At 42.8% G+C, this 21625-nt stretch overlaps 2 protein-coding genes across 4 annotated transcripts; one reads left to right on the top strand and one right to left on the bottom strand.

Moving 5' to 3' along the window:
- The first annotated feature begins 176 nt into the window (after positions 1-176).
- nr5a5 (nuclear receptor subfamily 5, group A, member 5) lies at positions 177-3467 on the top strand. 2 transcript variants are annotated; one of them, XM_057013920.1, is made up of 7 exons: positions 177-421; positions 828-943; positions 1060-1201; positions 1287-2038; positions 2116-2235; positions 2340-2487; positions 2573-3467. In XM_057013920.1, exons 1-7 carry the CDS (start codon positions 328-330, stop codon positions 2818-2820), a joined length of 1620 nt encoding a protein of 539 aa, XP_056869900.1. In that variant the 5' UTR covers positions 177-327; the 3' UTR covers positions 2821-3467. The 2 variants fall into 2 exon arrangements, with proteins under 2 accessions (XP_056869900.1, XP_056869899.1); XM_057013919.1 differs by having other exon boundaries at positions 2316-2487.
- On the bottom strand, positions 3285-21497 carry camsap3 (calmodulin regulated spectrin-associated protein family, member 3). Of its 2 annotated transcripts, XM_057013917.1 has the most exons (18): positions 20998-21497; positions 16599-16861; positions 11821-11961; positions 11522-11608; positions 10969-11001; positions 10091-10229; positions 9846-9985; positions 9661-9745; positions 9557-9581; positions 9384-9439; positions 9061-9133; positions 6889-8971; positions 6666-6790; positions 6218-6498; positions 6034-6127; positions 5768-5883; positions 5563-5681; positions 3285-5474 (listed from the first exon to the last, which is right to left on the bottom strand). In XM_057013917.1, the coding sequence occupies exons 1-18, from the start codon at positions 21128-21130 to the stop codon at positions 5175-5177; spliced, it is 4293 nt and encodes a 1430-aa protein (XP_056869897.1). In that variant the 5' UTR covers positions 21131-21497; the 3' UTR covers positions 3285-5174. The 2 variants fall into 2 exon arrangements, with proteins under 2 accessions (XP_056869897.1, XP_056869898.1); XM_057013918.1 differs by lacking the exon at positions 10969-11001 and having other exon boundaries at positions 20998-21496.
- Positions 21498-21625: the final 128 nt, after the last annotated feature.

The following is a 21625-nucleotide window of genomic DNA, read 5'->3' as shown; positions in this document are numbered from 1 at the left end:
TGCTTTTAGTTCTTTCTGCACGTCACTCTGCTCTTCTATAGATTTTTATCTTATCAACCGACTTTCAGCGATAGTGGAATTGTCTCAGTACAGTAACAGTCCGGCCACTGGATGACTGTCTGACGTAGGACAGTTGGTCTTCTGAAGAACTGATAGGAGTGCCAGTCAGCAGAGGTTTTATGACGCGCGGCACAGATCGAAGTCCACTTGTGGCTAGCAAACGACCATCAGTCCATTGGGGCTGTTGGGCCGGCTAGCTGCCCTCTCTGTGGTTCTCCTGATCTCTACCACAATGTAGATCAGAATTCTCATGTCCTATCAGTCAGAATGGACCTTCCTGGTTCTCACCTGCAGGAGCTCCAGCCCGACCTCCACCATGTGGATGATCAAACAGAGGACATGTTAGCTGTGGAACAATCATGTGAGTACAAGGTCCTGCTTCAGAAAATGCTGTTTGCGCCATGAAGCCAACATTTGAAATGGACTCTAGTGCAAACATGTTGGTACTACTGGGTAGAATTAGAACAGGTTCTGTTGCAAGTTTCAATCCGTGAATGGAAAAATTACATAAGGGTCATACGGGATCATAATCAAATCAGGCTGTGTGATAAGATAGTCTTGGAATTCTCTGATGACTAATGAATGGAGTTACAGTAGATGGTTAACGATAGAGGAACCACATCAAATATATTCCATTTGGACGCTCTCCCAGTGGAGGGGCTGCATTGGTGGTCCTCAGCAGTTAGATAAACTCTCGTTTACATTTATTGACAGATGCTTCTATTATTTGGTATGACATCATATATTGATTATTGATTATCATGCAGCTCAGGAGTTAAAAGCAGAGGTGGACGGCACGACCGAGTCAGAGGAGAGCTGTCCTGTCTGTGGGGACAGGGTGTCAGGGTATCACTACGGGCTGCTCACCTGTGAAAGCTGCAAGGTGAAGAGTTTGAAAAGTCCATCTGAAGACAATGTCAAATTTGTAACAAAAATCATGCATCTGTGTATCGGGTCGGTCCCCTAACGGGCAGAGTAATTGTTACTATCCCTCTTCAGGGCTTCTTCAAGCGTTCAGTGCAGAATAACAAGGATTACACCTGTGCAGAACAACAGAGCTGCCCCATGAACCTTTCACAGAGGAAACGTTGCCCTTTCTGCCGCTTCCAAAAGTGCCTGGCAGTAGGCATGAAGAGAGAAGGTAAGGTCAAATATAATCCCCCATCTGAAACAAATGCACACAGACGCTGGCGTGTGTTCTGATGTAAGTTTGTTACCGTCAACAGCAGTAAGAGCTGATCGTATGAGAGGTGGCAGGAATAAATTTGGCCCTCTGTACAGGCGGGAAAGGCAGATGAAACAGCAAAAAGTGTTCTACCACACAAACGCCGATCCCCACAGGATGAAGGCAGAAATGACCCAAATACAACGGCCCACACCTCCAAATGACCTTCACCTAATGAGCGGTCACACTTCCTCTGATGCTGCTCGCCAGCCCGGCTACGCCTCTGGTACCAGTCAGTCAGCTGTGCCAATGCCTCTGGACTGTACTGCGAACTCAGATGTGTTCACATCTCCGTCGTTGCCCTACCCTGGACTGTACCACCACACCTTGCCTGGATACCTCCAGGACAAAGGAGAACTTCCCTACAGCTACAGCATGGCTGCAACAATGTACCCACTGCACCAGCCTCCAAACAGTTCATATGCATACAGGAGCACTGCACCATCATCGTCCACGTCCTCCCCCAGCTCGGCACTGAGCTCATCCGCCCCCGTCCCAAAGACTTCCTCCCAAAGCCCAGACGCCTGTCCGCCGTCCACTGCGGTGCATAACTTTCTCAGCCAGCTGATGGAGGGGGAGCAGGATGAGAGCCAGCTGTGTGCCAAAGTCGTTGCCAGTCTTCAACGAGAGCAGGCCAACAGAGGCAAACACGACCGCTTAAATACGTTCAGCATCATGTGCAAAATGGCTGACCAGACTTTGTTTGGGCTCGTTGAGTGGGCCAGGAACAGCGCACTGTTCAAGGAGCTTAAGGTAACTGCATAAACAGTTTCTAATTAACTATTAGGGTGGCAGCCATTCAAATGGGATCATGCTGGATACTTGTACAGGTGGAGGACCAAATGGTGCTGCTGCAGAGCTGCTGGAGTGAACTGCTTGTCCTGGATCACCTCTGTAGACAGGTGATCTACAGTAAAGAGGGCTGCATTTATCTGGTCTCAGGACAACAGGTAACATCCAAAGTTGACATAAATGTCTCATAATGACGGAAAATCTTAAGATGCTACTTTTTGTTTGATGGACTATGCAGAACCTTTGTCTGATTGTGATGCAGATTGAGGTGTCAAACATCCTGTCTCAGGCAGGAGCCACACTGAGTGGCCTGGTATCAAGGACCCAGGACCTGGTGTCCAAACTGAAGGCACTCCAACTAGACAGACAGGAGTTTGTCTGTCTCAAATACTTGGTGCTTTTTAACCCTGGTAAGCTTCTAGAAGTCTGTGAATGTGTTCTGGACATCAGCTCTCATTGAACTGCCGTGCAAGTGTGACTTCCTTTTGTCTGCAGATGTGAAGTCTGTGCAGAGCCGCAGGCAGGTGGAGCAGACTCAGGAGAGGGTCAACAGGGCTCTGATGGAGCACACGCAACAGCGCCATCCCAGACAGTCCGACAAGTTTGGCCAACTGCTGCTGCGCCTGCCCGAAGTACGAAGCATCAGCTTGCAGGTGGAGGAGTATTTGTATCAGCGCCACCTTCTGGGAGATTTGCCCTGCAACTCTCTCCTTACTGAGATGCTGCACACCAAGCACAGCTGAGAAGATGGCATTTGATTGTCCGATCTTTATTTTGGCTCACAGTGTGTCCTCTTAACCTTGTGTTCACTGCTTCTGTCCAAAGGCAGGTCATTTTACAGCCTCCAGCTCAGGAGTACAGGAAAATGTTAACCAGTATCAACAAATATGAGGAAATATTTGCCTGCGTGCATCATGCTTTGCACAAGTGTCCATTCAACAGTGTTAAAAAGCCAAAATTGTAACTTTCCTGTCAGTATTCTGTGGCAGATGTGTGAAGTATTGGGCTTGGTTTTAAACATCAAGTAAATTTTGTAAAAAACAAAAAAACAAAAACAGACCAAAAAGCTGTATTGACAATAAAGATGTTTACATTTACTTAGAACCAATGTCAATGTTCCAATGTCTGTCTGAAAAAAACTGAGGAACACACATTTAAAGGATGTAAATAAAGAACAAAGGAGCAGGGTGAAATAAAAGAGATGCAATGGCATAAAAAGAAATTTTATTTGTCTGGTCAGATGCCATGATGAAAATTTATTAAATGAAAATACATATTGTGCTGGCACAGATTCCATAACAAAAGAAAACAAATGTTATGACAACCTCTAAGAAATTAATGTGATTCACCACCTTAAACAAAACACATAGAACCAGAAACTAAACATAAATTCACCAGCTAATGCAAACCAAATAAATACAACTCTGGATGACATGTGGGGGCCTGTGTGGGGAAATTGCACAGAATCAAAATATAGTTAACAACTACAACATTCTATTTTCAACAAACATAAATACACTGATCAATTCATATTCACTCCTCCACTCACACCTTTATTCAGCATTTCTGCCATTCATCTTTTTCACATCTGTATATCTGAATGTCTCATTCGATTAAGACATTTGTTGGAGGCAGTCTGTGATTAAAAAGGCAGCTGCATCCTGGCAGCTGCTGTAGTGCTAAAGACTGCAACGGAACGGAAGGCAGTTAAGCTCCAGATTTTAATGGTGATACTGACCTGATCATAAGCAACAGCCACATACTGGCATAGAGAGAGGAAACCCTATTCCTTCACAGAGACCCACTGTTTATATGCCAGGACATACAAACAAGGAACCATAAGAAACCCACTTCAGTGGCCTAAAGGATTTATTAACCCCTAAACAGAACATTTAAGCAACTGACAAATGTTTCATACTTTACCCATCATTCTGGTTCATTCAATCATTCATTTTCATACAGACTGTACATTTACTAATTCATAAGCAGCAGGCTATCTTAGTTGTAGCTTACAAAGGTAATCTTATTTTTTTACAAATCAATGTCAAAAAAGTAATCAGCATTCATTATACATTAAATTAGCAATGATTATCTATATCGCAGAGCTGTATCCAAGTACTCATATACATAAAGCCCTCCTTCCTGTTTCCAGTATTGTTCTTAAAGACAAGTTCATGTCAATTCATCACCTATTACAAGTGAGAAAGCTAGTAAGAAGAAAAATGTCAAATGAATTTCATTAATCTTAAGCTCTCTTTAAGCCGAAGCTAATTTTCCAGCAAAAATGTCATTTCAAAAAATGAACATCCAGGAGTCTACAGCTGAGGGAGGGATGGATTCAAGTGGGATGCACAAGCTATGAGAGCTTAGGCAGTTTATAAGTGTGCAGCTCCACTGACCACCACAGTAGCCACCATGAATGCATCTCACATAGGAATCACAACCAGTTCAGATTGTGTCTAACCAGGGAAACACACCTGAATGGAACGCTTGAGGGTGTGTACTACATTCATATCAAAGTGTTACCTCATTTTCAGAAATGAAAGATGAATCTTTTTCATTGACTAGAGAGAGACGTTAAAAGAAGAGAAAACAGCCCTGGAAGAACAAAGAAAGGCAGCAAAGGAAAGAAATGCACAAATAAGAAGGGCAGGAACTACGCTGCCCTGGAATATAGTTGATATAGTGGGCATAGGCAGTAGTTGTCCAAACTTTTTCTCACCAAAGAATCACAAAAGGTGACTCCAGGGGCAGACTAAGGTAAGGCTTGAGGAGGCAGGATGCATGGAGAATTCTTCATCCTGGCAGAGTGAGTTGCATTGCATTTTTACAATCTTAGTAGACCAGGCACAGCCAATAAGAAGCTCTCAAAAGAGAAACCGCTTTCACACATGTCAGTGTGGCTAAATGAATGATTGGCCCTTTGCAGGTAGAGGTGAGTGGGTTGTTGTCCGGGTCCATGTGGATCATTGGCATGAGCAGTCGTCCAGTCCACTGTTAGAGTAACAAACAATCTTAAGTGCCTCCCTGGTGAAAATGATGGGAGGCCATTTAGGTGCTGGTTCCATGAATTGTAACACTTTTCTTAGGTGTATCTTTATTTTGGGGTGCCGAGCTTTTTAGGAGTTCCTGGGCGCTTTTGCCAAAAGTGACTGGGGATGGTAAAGGCGTCAACACTCATGGACATGGTTTTGGACGGGATGACAGTGAACTGTTTACGATCAGAACTGTATTTGTAAATGGACTCAACCATCTCAGGTAAGATGATACGAGGGCCAATTCCAGTGAGGCGTACCATCTCCTCAGTCTCAGGGTTCATGGTGTAAACTGCTCTAAACTGGCAACTGACATCCCTGAAAAGAATGAGGAAGTGGTTGGCAGCACTTTTCTCCATTTCCTGAGGAGAGAGTAGAGAAAAGGTAAGAGCAGCTGACTGATAGTGAGTGAAGGACTATGTTGGACTCTGGCACAAGAGCACTGCCTACCTCTACAATCTTGTTTTTCTGGGGTTCGTTGACCTTACCGGCCAGGCAGCAGCGAGTGATAGCGTTATGTATAATGAACTTATTAGACTTAAAACTAGGCTCCTTGTATAGCTTTGGTCCTAAAAAAGAGAGGCCAATTTAATCAATTTAAATTTACAAATATCAATGACATTAAGATAAATTCTTTTTGAACCATACTGCTTACCTGTGTATTCTGGAATGGAGGCTGATGAAATAGTAGAGCCATTTTCCCAGTCCTTCTCCCCATTCTGACCACTCATTCGCCTTGGTGACATGAACCGTGAAGGAGAGTGTGAACGGCTAGGAGGAGTCAACAAAGGTTACTCGTCTCTACTATGTGGACATGTTGTAATGTTGATGTTCAATATAAAGGAAAAAAAATAGATGCCAAACTTGTATTGCCTGCACTCTTGCTGCATTAAAGAAGACAAAGCAAGTGATCACAATTACCTTGGTGACTTCCTGATAGTCAAGCCTCCAGAGTCATTGGCCATCGAAGAAAGGTTCATTGTTGAGTGGGAGTACACCTTGTTTAGCCTGGTGCCTACAAAAAAGGAAAGGAATTGTACTATGAAAGCAAACCCAGGAAAAAGAAACATTTAGGTCCTTCTGGATGAACACATAAACTACTTACCAATTAATCCCTTGACAGGGCTATGAGAGAGGCTGGAGTCATCTCTGAAAACAGTCTTAGGTCTCTGTTTCTTAACGCCACGAACGGTGGTGGGTTTCTGCCTTAGCACCTTGTCCAAATCTTCCATGACCTTCAGTTGATGTCGCCTCTCATACTCCTGCCTTGTGAAATCTCCTCTGCGCTGCGGCGTCCCATCTACTGATGCAGGAGGAGTGCCTGGAGTCCGGGGTCTGTCCTCACTCCTGTTTCCCCAACCCTCTATGATCATCCACTGAGGTTTACTATTTGCAAAGAAAGAGAACATTTAGTGCACAAGAATAATGAACAAGCAGTAAATCTGCTCAACAGGACATTAATATCTAATCAGAGGAAAAAATTTCACAGGCAAAATTTCACTGTAAGATATTTGATGCTCGTTTGGTTAGACATTAACATGCAGGGGTCTCACTTCGATTCTTTCTCTTTTTCCTGCTCAAGTTTGCGCCTTTTCAACTCCTCTGCTCTCTTTTGCTGTTTTTCCAAAAAAGCAGCTCTGCGTTGCGCCATCTCATCCTCTGGTCGCTCCTTATCTTCCTGTTAATAAAGAAAGAAGTCTATTGAAAATGCACCAGCCTTAAGACGACACTGTTAAAAGAATGCCGTGCATGACATAATGATATTTAACCACTTACCCTGAAAAAGAAACCAACTCCTCCTTTCATGTCAGGATCTGTTCGGTCACTCATGGCATCTGAAAAGGGGTCTGGTACCTGGTCATCCTCTTCCCCATCTCCTCCCAGAGAAGAAAGGGAAATTTCTATAAGGCTACTTCGTTTGCCATTCAACATTCCGGCTGGGACATCGCTCTCAAAGGAGCACTCCGAAGGGGCACCAGAGCTGCAGCCCCCACCAGTAAGCCTTTCCTTTTTAGATGAGATACTATGTGATGCTCCGGCTTCCAGATCCATATTAAACACACTGTTGCCATCATTGGAGCCTATCTCTGACATTGTGTCATCTGCAGCAGAATGGGGAGTGGGAATAGCAGGTGGTACAGGGGTCCGGGAAGGAGTGGGCACAGGAGTCACTCTAGAGGAGCGCAGCTCGTCTAGCATGTCAGCGTCTCCAATAGTGAATGAGGACGACGTCTGGACTTGAGACTGCCAGGGATTTACACGACGCAGGTGCGGGATGCGATCCACATTTTGAGGCGCAGTTATGACTCTTGAATAGGTTGGGGGCTGGTTATGTTTGGGGCTTTTCGGGGGGACAGACCGGGCTCTGCGTTGGACATGAGGAGATTTAGGAGTTGTCTGAGCTGCGGTTTTGTGAGATGGGGAGGGGGAGGTAGAGGCCGAATTGAGGTTTCTGGTGGGCTCTCGTGACATACGTAAAGGGGTAGAAGCTGGAGTGGACGTTCTGGGGCTAGCAGGAATGACCCATGACTTGCTGGTCGAAGCAGCAGGCTTCTTATTGAGTAAGTGGTTCTGCTGCTCCGTCAGACGCTGCATGTCACTTTGCAAGGAACTAAGAGCTGCAGTCAGCTTGGACACAGCATTGTTATAGTCCCCCAGGGGAGCTATTTTCTGACCAGCTGTCCCCGAGTCCTTTTCTCTCAAGACCTTTTCATGAAAGTCACCGCCCTGATGATTTGGTTCAAGTTCTTCTTTGACATTAACGTCATCCTCCACCGAGAGGCGCTGCTCACATTGATCCCGTTGCTCTTCTTCCATCTGAGCTTGCTTGTCATCAAGTGATAATCGAGAGAGATCTTCCTCTGTGGAAGAGGTACTGACCAGGATATCATCCCCTCCATCTTCCCCAACTTCATCCTCAAACTGCTCCTTTTTCAGCTGTCGGAAGGCGCTCTTTCCCAGTCTTTGTCGGTGCTTTGCAAAAATAGCCTCAATGCGTTTTTTCTGAGCTTCAATAGCTCTGCGCTTTTCTTCAAGACGAACCCCAAGTTCTGACACGTCATTGGGTTGAGGGCTATTGCTGGAGCTCTCTTCAGACTTTTGGGCACATGTGGTCATCTCAGGAGAAGCAGAGTCAACAGCTTTTGGAGAATCAGTCAGTTTCTTTTTGCGTTCTGCAAAGCTTGTCATCCTCACACCGCTGTCGGCCTCTTTGCTGTGGCCTCGAACAGGGCGTGTACCTGAAGCCGGGGTGGACTGGGCCTTAGGCATGTCTTCTGAAGCATCTGAATCCACGCTACCATCTCTCAAAACAGAGTCATCGTCTCGTGAGCATTCAGAGGTGTTCCTGGTACGAGTGGGTTCCCTGGAATCGCCCATGGGTCGATGTATCATTCCTGAGTTTGTAGGGGCAGAGGAGCTGATAGGTGTTAACTTTTTTGAGTTATTTCTAGAACTAGCAGGGTCATCGGGAGAATGGAGGTAGAATCCATCAGGAGCACCGTCGGGGTGTAAACGAGGTTCCAGCTTGCTCTCATTGTGAATAATTTGAAGGGCTTCCTCAATAGTAGGTAGCTCTCCAGTTTCACTTGCTGCAAGACCATTTTCCTCTGCTACCCTTGGAATACCGTGTGACTGGGTGGTCCAGGACGCTCTCTGTGGAGTACTGACTGAAGGGGATTTGACCCTTAAATGGCTGAGATCTTCAGGAGGCGTGAAATGCATATGATTGGTATTTTGGCCTGCTGGGTTGAGATGGTCAGAGCTCACAGATCTTGTTATCACTGGGTCGCCCATTACAATGTCTACATCACTGTCCAGGCCAAAAGGAATGCTAAAGGATATGGCTGACAATGGGCGGCTGAAAAAAAGTTGAGTGGTGGTGGTAAAGTTAGAAAAGCCTGATTTAAGAAAAAAACATTTGAATGGTGCAGAATATCGGAATCCCACCTGAGAGACTTTTTGCTCCATGTTTGTCCAGCTCCTTCTATATGAGACATTGAGGTAGACTGAGTCAAAGATCCTGAGCACAACAATGGAACACACAGACATATAAAGGCATGCAAAGATGTACATAAAACAGATGCACAGATAAACAATACAGTGCAGAAAAAAGAACAGAACGTTTTAAATATGCACAGTGGTAGAAAACAAGGTTACTATACATCACACATCACGACTAAAAAACAAACAAAGTTTGGGAAAATAATGTTGAAAACATGAAATACACAAAACAATGCTGCTGCATGTGGAGAACACTGTCTGGATCTTACCTGATGCGTTTGAAGAGATGGGAAGAAATGGTTTCTTAAAAATTGAAGGAGAGGTTCTGTAGAAAGACGGTATGCCGAGTCAGTTAAACCCGAAGTGGTGCAAAACTAATTTAATAACCAAATAAATAAATAAAAGAATAAGATGACGGACAGAAAATGGTGAGTGACTTTACCTGATGTCACTTGGTGTGGAACCAGCTTGTGAAAAAAGAAACCAACAATGAATTTAAATCATATGTCACCCCAAGTTCCACATATAGTTAGATTAGTACCATACCTAATGTATCTAGTGGCTGAACAAATTCGGGTCTTTTTACTTCAAACCAACAGAGCAGTTCTGCGAGGAAGCTGAGCCAGTTGATCTATACCAACACAAAAGTGGACATTATAGCATAATTTAGTTGATGCCTCCAAGAGTCACTAAAAGGAGATTTATAGTGGAAACACACATTAGACACACACCTGAAGTTCCTGTGGAATGTACAGCATGTCTTCCAGGGCCAAATGACAGCAATTCTTCAGACAGCTGTCACAGAATTCACGGATGAACTGCAGGTTGTACAGGCTGTCTTCTACAGACACGGACTCCTTCATGCAAACATCTTGTAAAGACAAAGACATTTCAAAATGACTTAAATAATTATTCTATTACATTGGAGTTCCTTTATTTATCAAGTGTCCATCACACCAGGTTCATTTGCTGATACCTTCAAGTCTAAGCAGGCCAGGGCAGTAATAATGGATGACTGCAGCAATGGCACAGCCACTGGACAGGTCTTTGACTTTATTCACCACGGGAAAGAAGGGCTTTTGTCTGGACTGCATTTTATCCTTCCTGTAGCGAAGCTAAAACATGCAAAACAAAACAGAAACACACAGAACACACAGCAAAAAGAACATGAATGACTTTACAGTGACTTCAAACACCTTTGGTGAAGTCTAGATGTAAAATGTAGCATACTGGTTAAGGTCCAAACCAACATCAAGCATTAGGTTTGGAAAATGTGGTCAAATAATCTACAAACTGTCAACACTGCAAACCGTTGTAGAAGATTCAAGACTGTAAAAAAAAAACATGCTTATGTTCACATGAGAGCTTTGGTGAAAACTGTAAACAGAGTAGAAAGAAAGTTTGTCAGGAGATGTGGAAGTGGAGTCTTGGGGAGGAAGAGAGGAAAATGCTTCAGGTACAGCCATCGTATGTAACAAACAAACCACGTTTGGCTGCATGGGACATGACTGGAAACATGTGTCTGAGAACCCTCATAGCAAATCACGCACAAGCCTCTCACAGGGGACCAGAGGGACTGGTTTATGAGAGGACTCAATGTTTTAGTAGCGACTATGTTTCATGCAACACTGATGTCTCAACAAATAATGCTGTTTGCATCCTTGCTTCTGCACCCAGCCCCTATTTGTGTTGGACATGCATTGCATCACATGTAAGGACAGTGCATACTCGCATTCCCACACCAGCAAATGGGAGAAATATACCTGACTATCAGATAATTGCTGATAAATGTGATGAAGACACCTGAGGGATGGAGGAATGACAAGAGGGGGCAGAGGAGAGGAGGGAACTTACAGGAACAAGTTTCCAGTACCAGCGAGTAGGACACTGTCAGAAAAAGAAGAAAGGAAAGGAAATAGAGAGACAGGGAAATGAAGACTGGGAGGACAACAGAAGCACTAACACCACAAGGGGGAAGTCTTCTTCTATGTGATGGACCAAAATACCAGTAAAGCCCGAGGAAGTTGAAAGTGGATCATCATTCTCCTGGTAAGCTCTCCTACAGGTGTTAGCTCAGAGGGTGTAGGGAAGTGTGACTGGGAAGAAGTCAAACTATTTGATTTATGGGGAAACGGACTTGGTTGCTACATGAAGATGAATGGGGAGGATTTAATGAGCTTCTGAGCAAATATCACAACCATAATAAGCACTGTGCTGTGAGAAAACAAATGCTTAAAATGAAGATGAGGGAAAAAATGTGTCCTGTGTGAGACCAAAATGTATCTTAAGATTTTTTTTATGAGCTGAAAACACTTTAGGTGTTTTTCTATAAAGCATACAATATTTTTTTTATGATTTGTGGTGTTAATGTGAAGACAAGGCAATGATGGCGTAATGCAGTACTCACAGAGGGCTGAACTGATTCTGGCTCTGTAATAGACTGAGATGTATCGGTCTGAGCTTCTTTATTACTTTCTCTTAGCCTGTGGTTTAACTGAGATTCAAAAAGAAAAAATAGTTAGCACAATCACAATTTATGCCTATTCATTGCACTGTGTTGTCAAACATAAAAAGGGATAAAGAATTATCCAAATTCATGCAATTAAACAGACCCCTATAATCTCAGTCAAACAATGGTTGCAGTTATGAAAGATTGATGACAGGATACACTAACAACGTGTGAAACACTGGTGGCTTTCTCCTTACCGCATTCACCCAGTGAAGCAGAGCATCCTCCCAACTGCACCCTCCTCCGAGTAGATCGGCGGAAGTGTGCGTCCTTGCTGCAGCCACCGTCTCTACTGCTGCCACAGCCATCAGAGCATCAATCACTGCCAGGTGAGAACCCTGCAGTCAACACAGGACAGAAGGAAGCGTTACAGAGACATCTAAAGCACCGCTACAGTTGAACCATTGCAAACCTTTGCCAAATACAGCCACTAGAGGTCAGTATAACCCCTCTCTTACTCAGCAGAACCGTGCATAAACAGCAAGCAAAATAGTTGTTGATGAACTTTGGACACGTTTGCACAATCATTAAATGGGCGAGTGGAGTGTGATATGGTTACACCTTTATCCCAGACCTGCAGTTCTTCTGAGGCCCTATCTCACTGTGCCAGTGTGCTTTCTTTCCAATTACTGCAGTAAAAAGTATCTGAGTTTAAATTAAACAGTTAAAACAGGGTGTAACAGACCTATTGCAGAAATATTTTATCTGTGCTTAGCATTACATTCTGAGCTAACACACTTTTCTATTTACCATTCCTTTCATTTTGTCACTCCAGTCCACTAAACACTGTCTTATAACAAAATATCACAATGATCTAGCAAATAACTTAGGACTTTGCATGCAGGACAACAAAGTAGCCGATTAACAGCGTCTTTCCTTGTACCTGTGCTGGTATTCAATAACTTCCTCTTCTGTCTGATCTGGTGAATGTATTTATACAAAGATCTGTTTTATTACATATGATATTAATAAAATATGATCCTACTCTCTGCAGTCAATCACAAGAAGGGTTAAAAATCACTGATTTTCCCCAATAGCCACAGACTTTTCTCACTTTTAACCAGGAAGTAAGCCGAGATAAATATAAATTCCTGACTTTTTCTTTAACTTCACACTGCATACTACAGACAAACTGCTAAGTCCATTTTAGAACACATACATCTGACCCAAGATAAAAATATGAGCTTTTGTGTTGATGATTTATTTATTTTATTGAAGTACACAAATACACAACCCTTAATATTTCTTGCCAACAGTGACTCCTGCCATGGGGCCACTCCTTCAGTAAGCTTCCATTTTGAGCCTAATCTCTGCAAATTAGTCCCTGTTTCCATTTAGAATATCAAAATTCCACTTCAGAGGCCACACATTCCTTTCTCAAACCTCTGGTGGCAGTCCGCTGCATGCAGGAGCCCCATCTGTATGTCTGCATACTGAATCCTGATATACTATAAAATGCTGACAGGGACAAAACCATTCCTGTGGCAAGTGTGGCCTCTTATGCCAGAAAAGGCCTGTCAAGCAGCCCTGGGCAAAGCCCACTGGATGTGCTGTAGTCAGTCCCTGGGTGCTGTTTGGACCTGCCCTCCAATCTTAAGTGCCCAGAATGGGACCACTCGCGTGATTGTGACATGACCTGTCAGTTGAGTGTATGTTTGAAGTGTCTGTAAGGTAACGTTGGACAAATGACTGGGTTTTATTTTCCAGACTATGTGAAATGAGAACAGCATTAGCAGACATGAGAACAACAAAGATAAACAAATAAACTTTGATATATATAATTTCAATATGAAGAAATGCCATCTTGCAAAATAAAGATTTTAGTTGCATCATGTTGCGATGCTTTTACTACAACTACTAAGTACAATGTTAACATATAAAACCCTAATAACTCATTAGAGGTTCAATTAATATGAACCCCAAAAACATAAAGCTGTAACAGATGTTGCAGTTGTGAGAGGAGTGTGTCCCAAATTAGATGAGCGTGGGTTAAAACGGTACACAATAAACAAGCAGGGCTGGATTTCCCTTTGCAGACTCAGGAGAGCTCACTAAGCTAAATCACAAGTCTCCCTAATGAGAGGAGAGCGAAGAGCAACTCATGAGCACTCAGCAGAGAGCCTGCCAGATCACCATGACAACCAACCAGCTGACCCATAATGCATTTCAACAGAGGCCTGGCTGCATCACTGCTCCAAGCCCCTGGCTTAGCACCAGTTCTGTTTGGGAAACATCCAACCAGAAACTAGTACCCCTCATGGTTTAACAGGGGAAAATATAATAATCAATTAAACCCCAACATTTAGGTTTAATGGGACTGGTTTGTGCAGACATGTTTGTTTTACAGGGAGCCAAGAACCCAGTCAAAGAATGCAACAGAATCATTAAGTGAGATTACAATGAGGGCAAAATCTGATTATGTCTGAAATATGACTTAACCCCACCCCCCAACCCATGCCCTGGTGCTTACTGGGGGGGGGGGCTTAAGGCTAACAGGAGGATAAGGCAGGTCTGGGGCCTAGCAGGGGATTTCAGACAAGGGGTTTCTTGACCCACATGGATGTATGAACACTGGTGTATGTCACATGTATTTAATTCCATATGAGTTTCCAACTAAAGGCCAAAGACTGACTCCATGTTAAGTTGATGTTGAGTTTTTCAGACTGTAATTCACACCTATTTCTAAACAAGCTTCCCAGTGATGCACACTTGACTAGAAAAAAAGCCAACACAGCAGTACGATTTAAGACAAAGTGTCGGAGTGCACCTTAAGTCAGCATGGAAGCAGGAAGAGGTTTAGCTGCATTATGAACACGTAGATCGCTTGATCACTGTGGGAGTAAATGCTTGCATGACAAATGCTTTAACAACAGGATTGTAAAGTTATTTTGTTATTCAAGCAATTGTACACTCAATACCCTCCGTTATAACCACTGGAAATTCATAGAAAATCTTGATTTGAGATGATGTGAAGCTTGTCATGTACATGTTCAGTAGTCTTTGGCCTGTCGACCAGTTTTGGATGATGACGTTAAGTCTGCATGGCAGATTATCTTTAATCTGGGCTGGGTCATCACCACCACAGCCGATGCCAGCGCACATACAGTGGAGCCCCAAGGCTCCAGGAAATGCAGTGACCGAGCATAGCAGAGATGAAGTTTGGTGTTTGAGCTTGGTGACTACTGTAGAGAACAAAGTCAGCTGATCTTTGGAACGTGTGTTATTGACCTTTATTGACAGTGTTGTGTCAGAAAGAGAAGCCTATTGATGCTCTAAAAACATCTTAGTCCAGCAGCCAGAGTGAGTGCCAAACTGAACAGCTTCATATAATCATCTCTCAGCCAAATACTATCATTTCCAGCAATAATTAATAAAGAATCAAGAAAGCTGCTGTAAATGATTGGGCATACTGATCATGAGCTTGACATACAATCTATTTGTCAAACAATTCTTAAGGCTTGGCACCTACATTGTATGTGAAGCTCTAGCTTAAAGCATGTTACTACTGCTCTAAAGCCATTTTCTGGCAAAGACCCACATTGATGTTCCATCCTCATAATGCTGCTGCCGCATGACCCATTTCTTTGCTTCCTATGGTAGCTGCAGTACATTTTATCAAGCTCGGAACCAGCCAGTGATTGGAAGACACAAACAATGTCAATGGTAAACAACAAGAATTTTAGCATCAATAGTAAAAGTTCAAATAAAAGTTAATTAAGATTTATTGCTTTAAGTGAATGTCACTTTACCAGTTTTACACTGCTGCTGTTTTCACTTTTAGCTGCTCATGTGCACAACAGCTCACATCTTTTCCAACATTAAATGTTAGCTATGACAGGAATGTGCAAGCTAAGCTAGCAATTACTATATAACAAATGGCTGTCCCCTCACCATTGTCTTATGGGACTTTAACCCACAGCTCAAATTTAAAACTGCTTACATATTCACAGTAGATGTGTAATATGGATCATTTCAGGCATAAAGATTTCATGCTAAACAACAATGCACAACAAATTATATGCTGCGTAATAGAGATTATATATGTTTTTAATGCTTTTTGAAGCATGTGATGAGTGCAATGATAACAGAAGGTGGAGCTACACCTGCAGTAAACAGCTTTCACATGACAACATCTAATCCTGCAGGTCTCTAAAGGTTTCAGAAAAAACAACCTGCATGTTCATGCACCATGAAGCTAGAAGATAGAGCAAAGACATTGTAATTATGGGTAAGTAGGTTTCAAAAGAATGCTTCGAAATCCCAAAATAATGAAGAGTCATAGTAACTGCTTAGGGACAAAAATAGAAAATAATCTATTAGACTAAATAATCTAAGTCCTGTTTTTGTAATTTTGTGTGTCATTCTTTCGAATGGTCTTATACATTACTATAAATTTTAGCTTTTTTTCACCCCCCCCCCCCCCCCCCCCACACTTTAAAGATTAAAATGACAAGGAGAAAGGCAGGGACAGAGGGAAAGAAGGAGACAAAAAAGGAGAAAATAATAGGCAACGAGGAAAAACCTGTTTCCCTTAATGTGAGTGCCCGAGTCAGCCTGGAGCTTTCTTTCAATACAGTATCTAAGGTTTCACCAGAACTGTTCAGCCATTGTTCTTGGCTCACCTATTGAATCCAAACTCTCACTCCCCCTCAAAATCGGGACTCAAAGTCGTCTCATTTCTATCACCAGGCCTGCCCTAGTTTCAGCAGCTGGATCCCATCAGCCTGCAGGATCAGCGGCAAGGATGGGCTGAAAGAGAGGGGTCTCTCTGATGTCCTTTAATCTCTTGATTCAGAGCACAAACAGGCGTCGATATCCACAACAAAGCACCCTCCCATACCATTTCTTTCTTTCCATTCCTAGACAGCTGAGCAATGGCTTTCACAAGTCAACATCCACTTCTTCAAATGTGATAAAGCAGCATAATCAATAAATCACAATATTGCAATAATGTTGGTTCTTCCTGCATTCTTACCATTTTGATGGGCTTCTGCTGGAGGTCTGCCTCAGTCACAGCCATGTCCCGATCCTTGGACAGTACTCCTTTCTGACTGAGGAGATGCACTAGGGCAGCATTGTCTTTGGGTTGTTCTCCAGTTTGTGGCTGTGCCAGTAACAGGCTATAGGTACGGCAGTAGAGCTCTGAAGACTGTAGAAGGCGCGTGACTGGTGGTTTAAGGTGCTCCTGCTCATACTGGTCACAGTAGAAGGGGTCACGCAGCTCTGCAGGGACATTTTCTATGAAAAGACAAAGTATGCAGAGACAGTTAGATGTGACCCAAAATGACAGTGAATGACAATATTCTGAATGTAGAGATATTTAAAAAGTGCTCCTTTATTGTTGAAGCAAAATAATCTATGGCACATGCTACTCCTGCATCCTTTAAAAACCCGTTTTCTCATTTAAAAACAGATTAAGAGCTTGTGAATTCTCAGGACATATAATCAGTCAGGGGAGTGGAACCCACATCAAGGTCAGTAGGACATGATGAGATCAGTGATTGACATGTGCAGATTAGAAAATGTCCTACCACTCGTTGTACCTTCAGACATCATTCAGAACTTGTGAAATGCTGATAAAATTAGATCATGGAAAAACATATGCTACAAACCTACAGCAGACACACCTCGCTTACGTGCAGCTTTAAAAACTGGTTTCTCTACATCCCGACCAAACCAACAGCAGAGTCAATGGCTTGTGCCTCTTAGTAAACATACTGTACATAATGTAGCTGGAACAGGTTGCTGATTCTCAAACAGCTACAGCAAAAAAGGATTAGCAGCAATCCGCACCAAAATGAGCAATAGAAAGTGATCGTGGCTGTCAAACAGAGAAAGAGGCTGTTCGAAGGGAGGTGGAACGGTATTATATATATGTATTACATGTCACACATGTAATAGATCTACGGCTATTGGATAACAAAAGACGGCAGGCTCAACAGTGCCTTTGCTCTCAACCTCTTACTTTCATTCCGTCATGGCTGTATTTGTCAGATTCTACTGTCAGCGATGACACGCTCCATTTGTGGTAATTAAATTCCTGGCTGTCAAAGAGAGCACCTCCTTTTAGTGCCGTAAACAACGTGACAAACCAACTAAAAAAATCTTCACTGAGGCAATCCCTGTTCAGCAAGGTATGTTACCAGAGTAAAAAATAGAAAGCATAGAAAAAATGCAACTGAAATGTTCGGCTAGTCATCACCATGTGCCTCTGAAGGCAAAATAGGATGCAAATGTCACCTTTCACTAAGATGGAGGAAGATGATACAACAATGATTTGCCTATAAAACCAGCCAGCTATGAGGACTTTATGACAAACTCATCAGATATGCTGAAACCCTGTGGTTGTAAATGTATACACGTTTTCAAAAACCATTATAGCTGCTCAAAACTGTAATTATTCCATGAACTACCTTTACACTTGATTTATGCAAAGGCAGCAGCCATCCACGGTCATGGGTGAGGGGCAGGATCAGAGCGAGGGTATCGATCATGAAAACTGACTGGGCACATCATAAAAAGCACACAAAAATATGTGGTGCCCCATAATGCTGATGTCCACACACCTGGAAGGAAATGTTTAGAGGGCAAACACCAGCTTGTGTGTTTGCATACAATGAAGCAGTGGCCTCTGTCACTTTTTCTGGTCACGGGGCCACTGCTTATCTGGCCTGAGTAAGACGTTACTGTAGTGAGTTCAAATAAAGATCTGACAAAGCTTTGCAAGCCCTTTTCTACTTCCTGCTTTGCAGTTTTATATCTAAGAATCCAATGAAGGGCATATTTTCAGAGTCATGATGAAACAACGCAGCATTTGCCACCAGTCGGCTTCCTAAATGCTGTGTTTAAGGTTAGGTGAGGCAACAGGCAGCGGTAAATATTTGACATTTATCGGGTCAGTCTTTAACTTTGCTAACGTAAATGTGGTTTGCTAACGTAAACCACTGAAAGAAACAAGGTAACACCTGCATCAGACATATGTTTAATGAGACAGAAATGATGTAATTTCCTTAAAATGGTTTATATTTACACTGTACTTTATGTTGTTATGTTTTGATAAGACAGATGGGCATGACTTTAAAATTCTTAAAATGTCCTTGCCATGTGAGGAAAAGGATCAAAGAGATTATTATTATTGACTCTTATTTTTAGGACAAAGCTACTGCTGTTGTGTTATCTTAAATCCCACCAGTCTGATATGACCTGTTAACACTTAAGTGTAAATACAGCCTCTGAATAAAACACTAATCCAAACATAAACATCACAGACAGGCAAAGAAAAGATTGCAATGTTGATTCTTGTCTGAAATGACATAGATCTGAACAGTAAATGAAAATATGATGCATTTATAAGACAATGAAACAAATACGGACACAAACTGAACTGTCTCAATAGAAATTTGTATTCACCCTGTACTTCTTAAACAGGCCAAAGCCATGTCTAAAGAAAAAAATAGACACTAAATGATGTCCAATCCATCACTGATTTCCCATGAATATGTCATTCTTGCATATTAGTGTTAAATGAATGAGATAAATAGGTGCGTGGTCAGTGCGTGGTTACATTCTGGCAATTTGTAGACAGTCAGCATGTGGGGATGTTCCAGGGCCTTGGAGGTCAATATCTTTGTCAGAGATCTTAATATTTTGAATGTTTGGCTTCCAATTACCTGCGGTGGTAATAAATTAATAACGCATAAAACGTTTAATGCAACTTTAAAATGTCTAGCCGTAAAGTAAATACATCGGAACGGGACAACATCCTCCTCACGTCCTGTCTTTTGTTGACTCACCACAGCTCTAAATGATGAGAGTATGAGTAATAGCACATCAAAACTGAATGAATTAATTTTGAAGTTAGGGTGGAGTTAATATGCATTAAGGAACATTTTCCATCCACGTGGGTGCAAATTAAGCAGCAACTACAAAAGCAGATCGTCAATAAATCCTGCCGACATGGCCTTTGTGTGAATTCTGTGAACATGCTACTGGCATTTCTATCGTTTGATCGGAGGTATTTTCTTCCTGAGCCTATAAGCAGCTTTCAGTTGATGGTTACATGTTGATTTCTTGTCAGGCCACCGCTATAAGCATTAACTTCTTCTCTGATTAATATTTCTAATATCACTGTGACCTTGAATTATTCCATGAAAGAGTTTCACATATCTAATGATTAGATGAACGGTCACAGAAGCACCAAAGACCAGATGAGCGAGTCTGTCTGACCCACCACTGATGTTCTACCCACCTTAGTTTTCTATTACATGATGATGGGTATCTAGTTAAGACACATAGAAGCCTACACATCAATTCAACCCTGATCCAACATATTCCTGTGGTCTTGTGTGTAGAGTGACTTTGACCAGAGGGTGTGGTGGTTGTGCAGAACACACAAAGGCTGCAGCAGTCTGAGTCCTGAACCCAAGGACTGCCTTTAATTGTGTAACAGAATTTGTCTTTAATGAACAAAGTTTTACTTTGCACAAGCCATACATACAGTCCATTTGTATTTTTAATTAAAACGGTTTCTAGGGAACTTTTTATTGGCAGTAAACCAATGGAAATATTTGCTTTCTTATGAGGTTTCCTGTTGTTTGGCTTTTGAGTGGAGGACTTTAAGTCAATTAAGTTTTGTTTTTTGACATTGTGACATCTAATCTTTACAAGATGTGATTTTAGGACAAGGGGAAGACTTGTTATCACCTCAGGGTCAGCACTGACTGTTCTGAAACTTGTTTTATAATATTAAAGCAAAGCTGTGTCCTGTGAGGGCTGCAGTGTTATATAAAACAAAGGCTTTCAGCTAGTAGGTGTATATTGAGCACCATAGGGGCTGGTTTCTTACTGGGTCCTCTTGAGTTTGTTGATCAGTGATGTTGGAAGAAGAAACAGTTGTGATGATGTTACAGCTATTGAAGGCGTGTTCAGAAAATATTACAGGATAATTGAGACGAGAAAGAACTGGGAGAATAACCTGCATGACTGGATTAAAAACATACCCGGCACGGTCTGGCTGCACTTTGGGACTGAAACCAGGCGACTACAAATGCGACTAAATGGGTTAGCGTGATAAGGCCAAGGGAGGAGGCCCATTTCTCTGACACACACACACACACGAAATGAAAACGCGACCTCACGGACAGAACAAATGACATCTGTCAAATATGCGTGGCGTGCGTGGTCTCCTTTCATATGGTGCTCTTTGTGCTGAGAATCGCTGAGCTATACTGCATCCATGCGCTTTCCCTTCACGACCGGCATAAAAGTTCCTATATAGGCTTATATAGTATGGACGACATAATGTTGGCGATTTCATACAAAACCGAGAAACAGTATTACAGATCACCAGGCCTGTACCCTTAATAAAAACATACCTGTACAACCGTAGGACTTCGCCAACAGCCATCCGACACTTGCGCATATTTTTGCTTTAGTACAGTCATACAAATCCAGCGGCTTTATGTCTGAAGCCACGAAACTCTTCTTCATTGTAGGGGAGTCCACCATAACGAGTCCGTACAAATATAAGAAATTCCGCTTGCCTAAAAAGGTTGAAGTCCGAGAAAAAAAATAGATCAAGTAGTCATTCTGCTAGCAGACAATTCCACACCAACCGCCAGGGTTTGGAACACCAGTGTGGGCTGGGGTTTAGTCGGGAAAATGCCCAACCGGAGATGCTTCCAAAGCGGTTAAACTCTTGCCCCTTAACGTTTCGGAAACGATATGTTTGTTAAATTAATCCGGAAGAACACACTTTGCTCCAACCCAGTGGGTTGTTCGAGAACACCGGACAATTCCCGTCGCGTCGCCCTCCTTCGTCCGCATTGCTGTTAGACGCTTCGCAGGACGTCACGGAGCTCCCCGCCGATGACTGACGACCAGGTGCTCCACACTGGCCTCGCTCGCTCCTCCCGCCGTCCAATAGGAATTTAGCTCAGCCAAAGAGGGCGGGACTTTCCTGTTTGGCGAGACAGCAGGTAGAGGTGTGGCGTGACTTGCGGT

This window comes from Takifugu flavidus, chromosome 18 (genome assembly GCF_003711565.1).
Source record: "Takifugu flavidus isolate HTHZ2018 chromosome 18, ASM371156v2, whole genome shotgun sequence".
NCBI lineage: Eukaryota > Metazoa > Chordata > Actinopteri > Tetraodontiformes > Tetraodontidae > Takifugu > Takifugu flavidus.
The sequence above is the reverse complement of the archived record's forward strand: the minus strand, read 5'-3'. Positions and strand labels throughout refer to the sequence as shown.

Bases quoted from the DNA above. Each gene is read 5' to 3' on its own strand.
- nr5a5 (XM_057013919.1), top strand. From the start codon at position 328: ATGGACCTTCCTGGTTCTCACCTGCAGGAGCTCCAGCCCGACCTCCAC. The intron at 944-1,059 runs GTGAAGAGTTTG...ATCCCTCTTCAG, and splicing joins TCACCTGTGAAAGCTGCAAG to GGCTTCTTCAAGCGTTCAGT. The intron at 1,202-1,286 runs GTAAGGTCAAAT...TACCGTCAACAG, and splicing joins AGTAGGCATGAAGAGAGAAG to CAGTAAGAGCTGATCGTATG.
- camsap3 (XM_057013917.1), bottom strand. From the start codon at position 21,130: ATGGTGGACTCCCCTACAATGAAGAAGAGTTTCGTGGCTTCAGACATA. The intron at 10,230-10,968 runs GTAAGTTCCCTC...TGCATGTTTTAG, and splicing joins GGTACTGGAAACTTGTTCCT to CTTCGCTACAGGAAGGATAA. The intron at 5,682-5,767 runs GTAAGCAGTATG...TCTCTTTTTTAG, and splicing joins CTCCATTCCAGAATACACAG to GACCAAAGCTATACAAGGAG.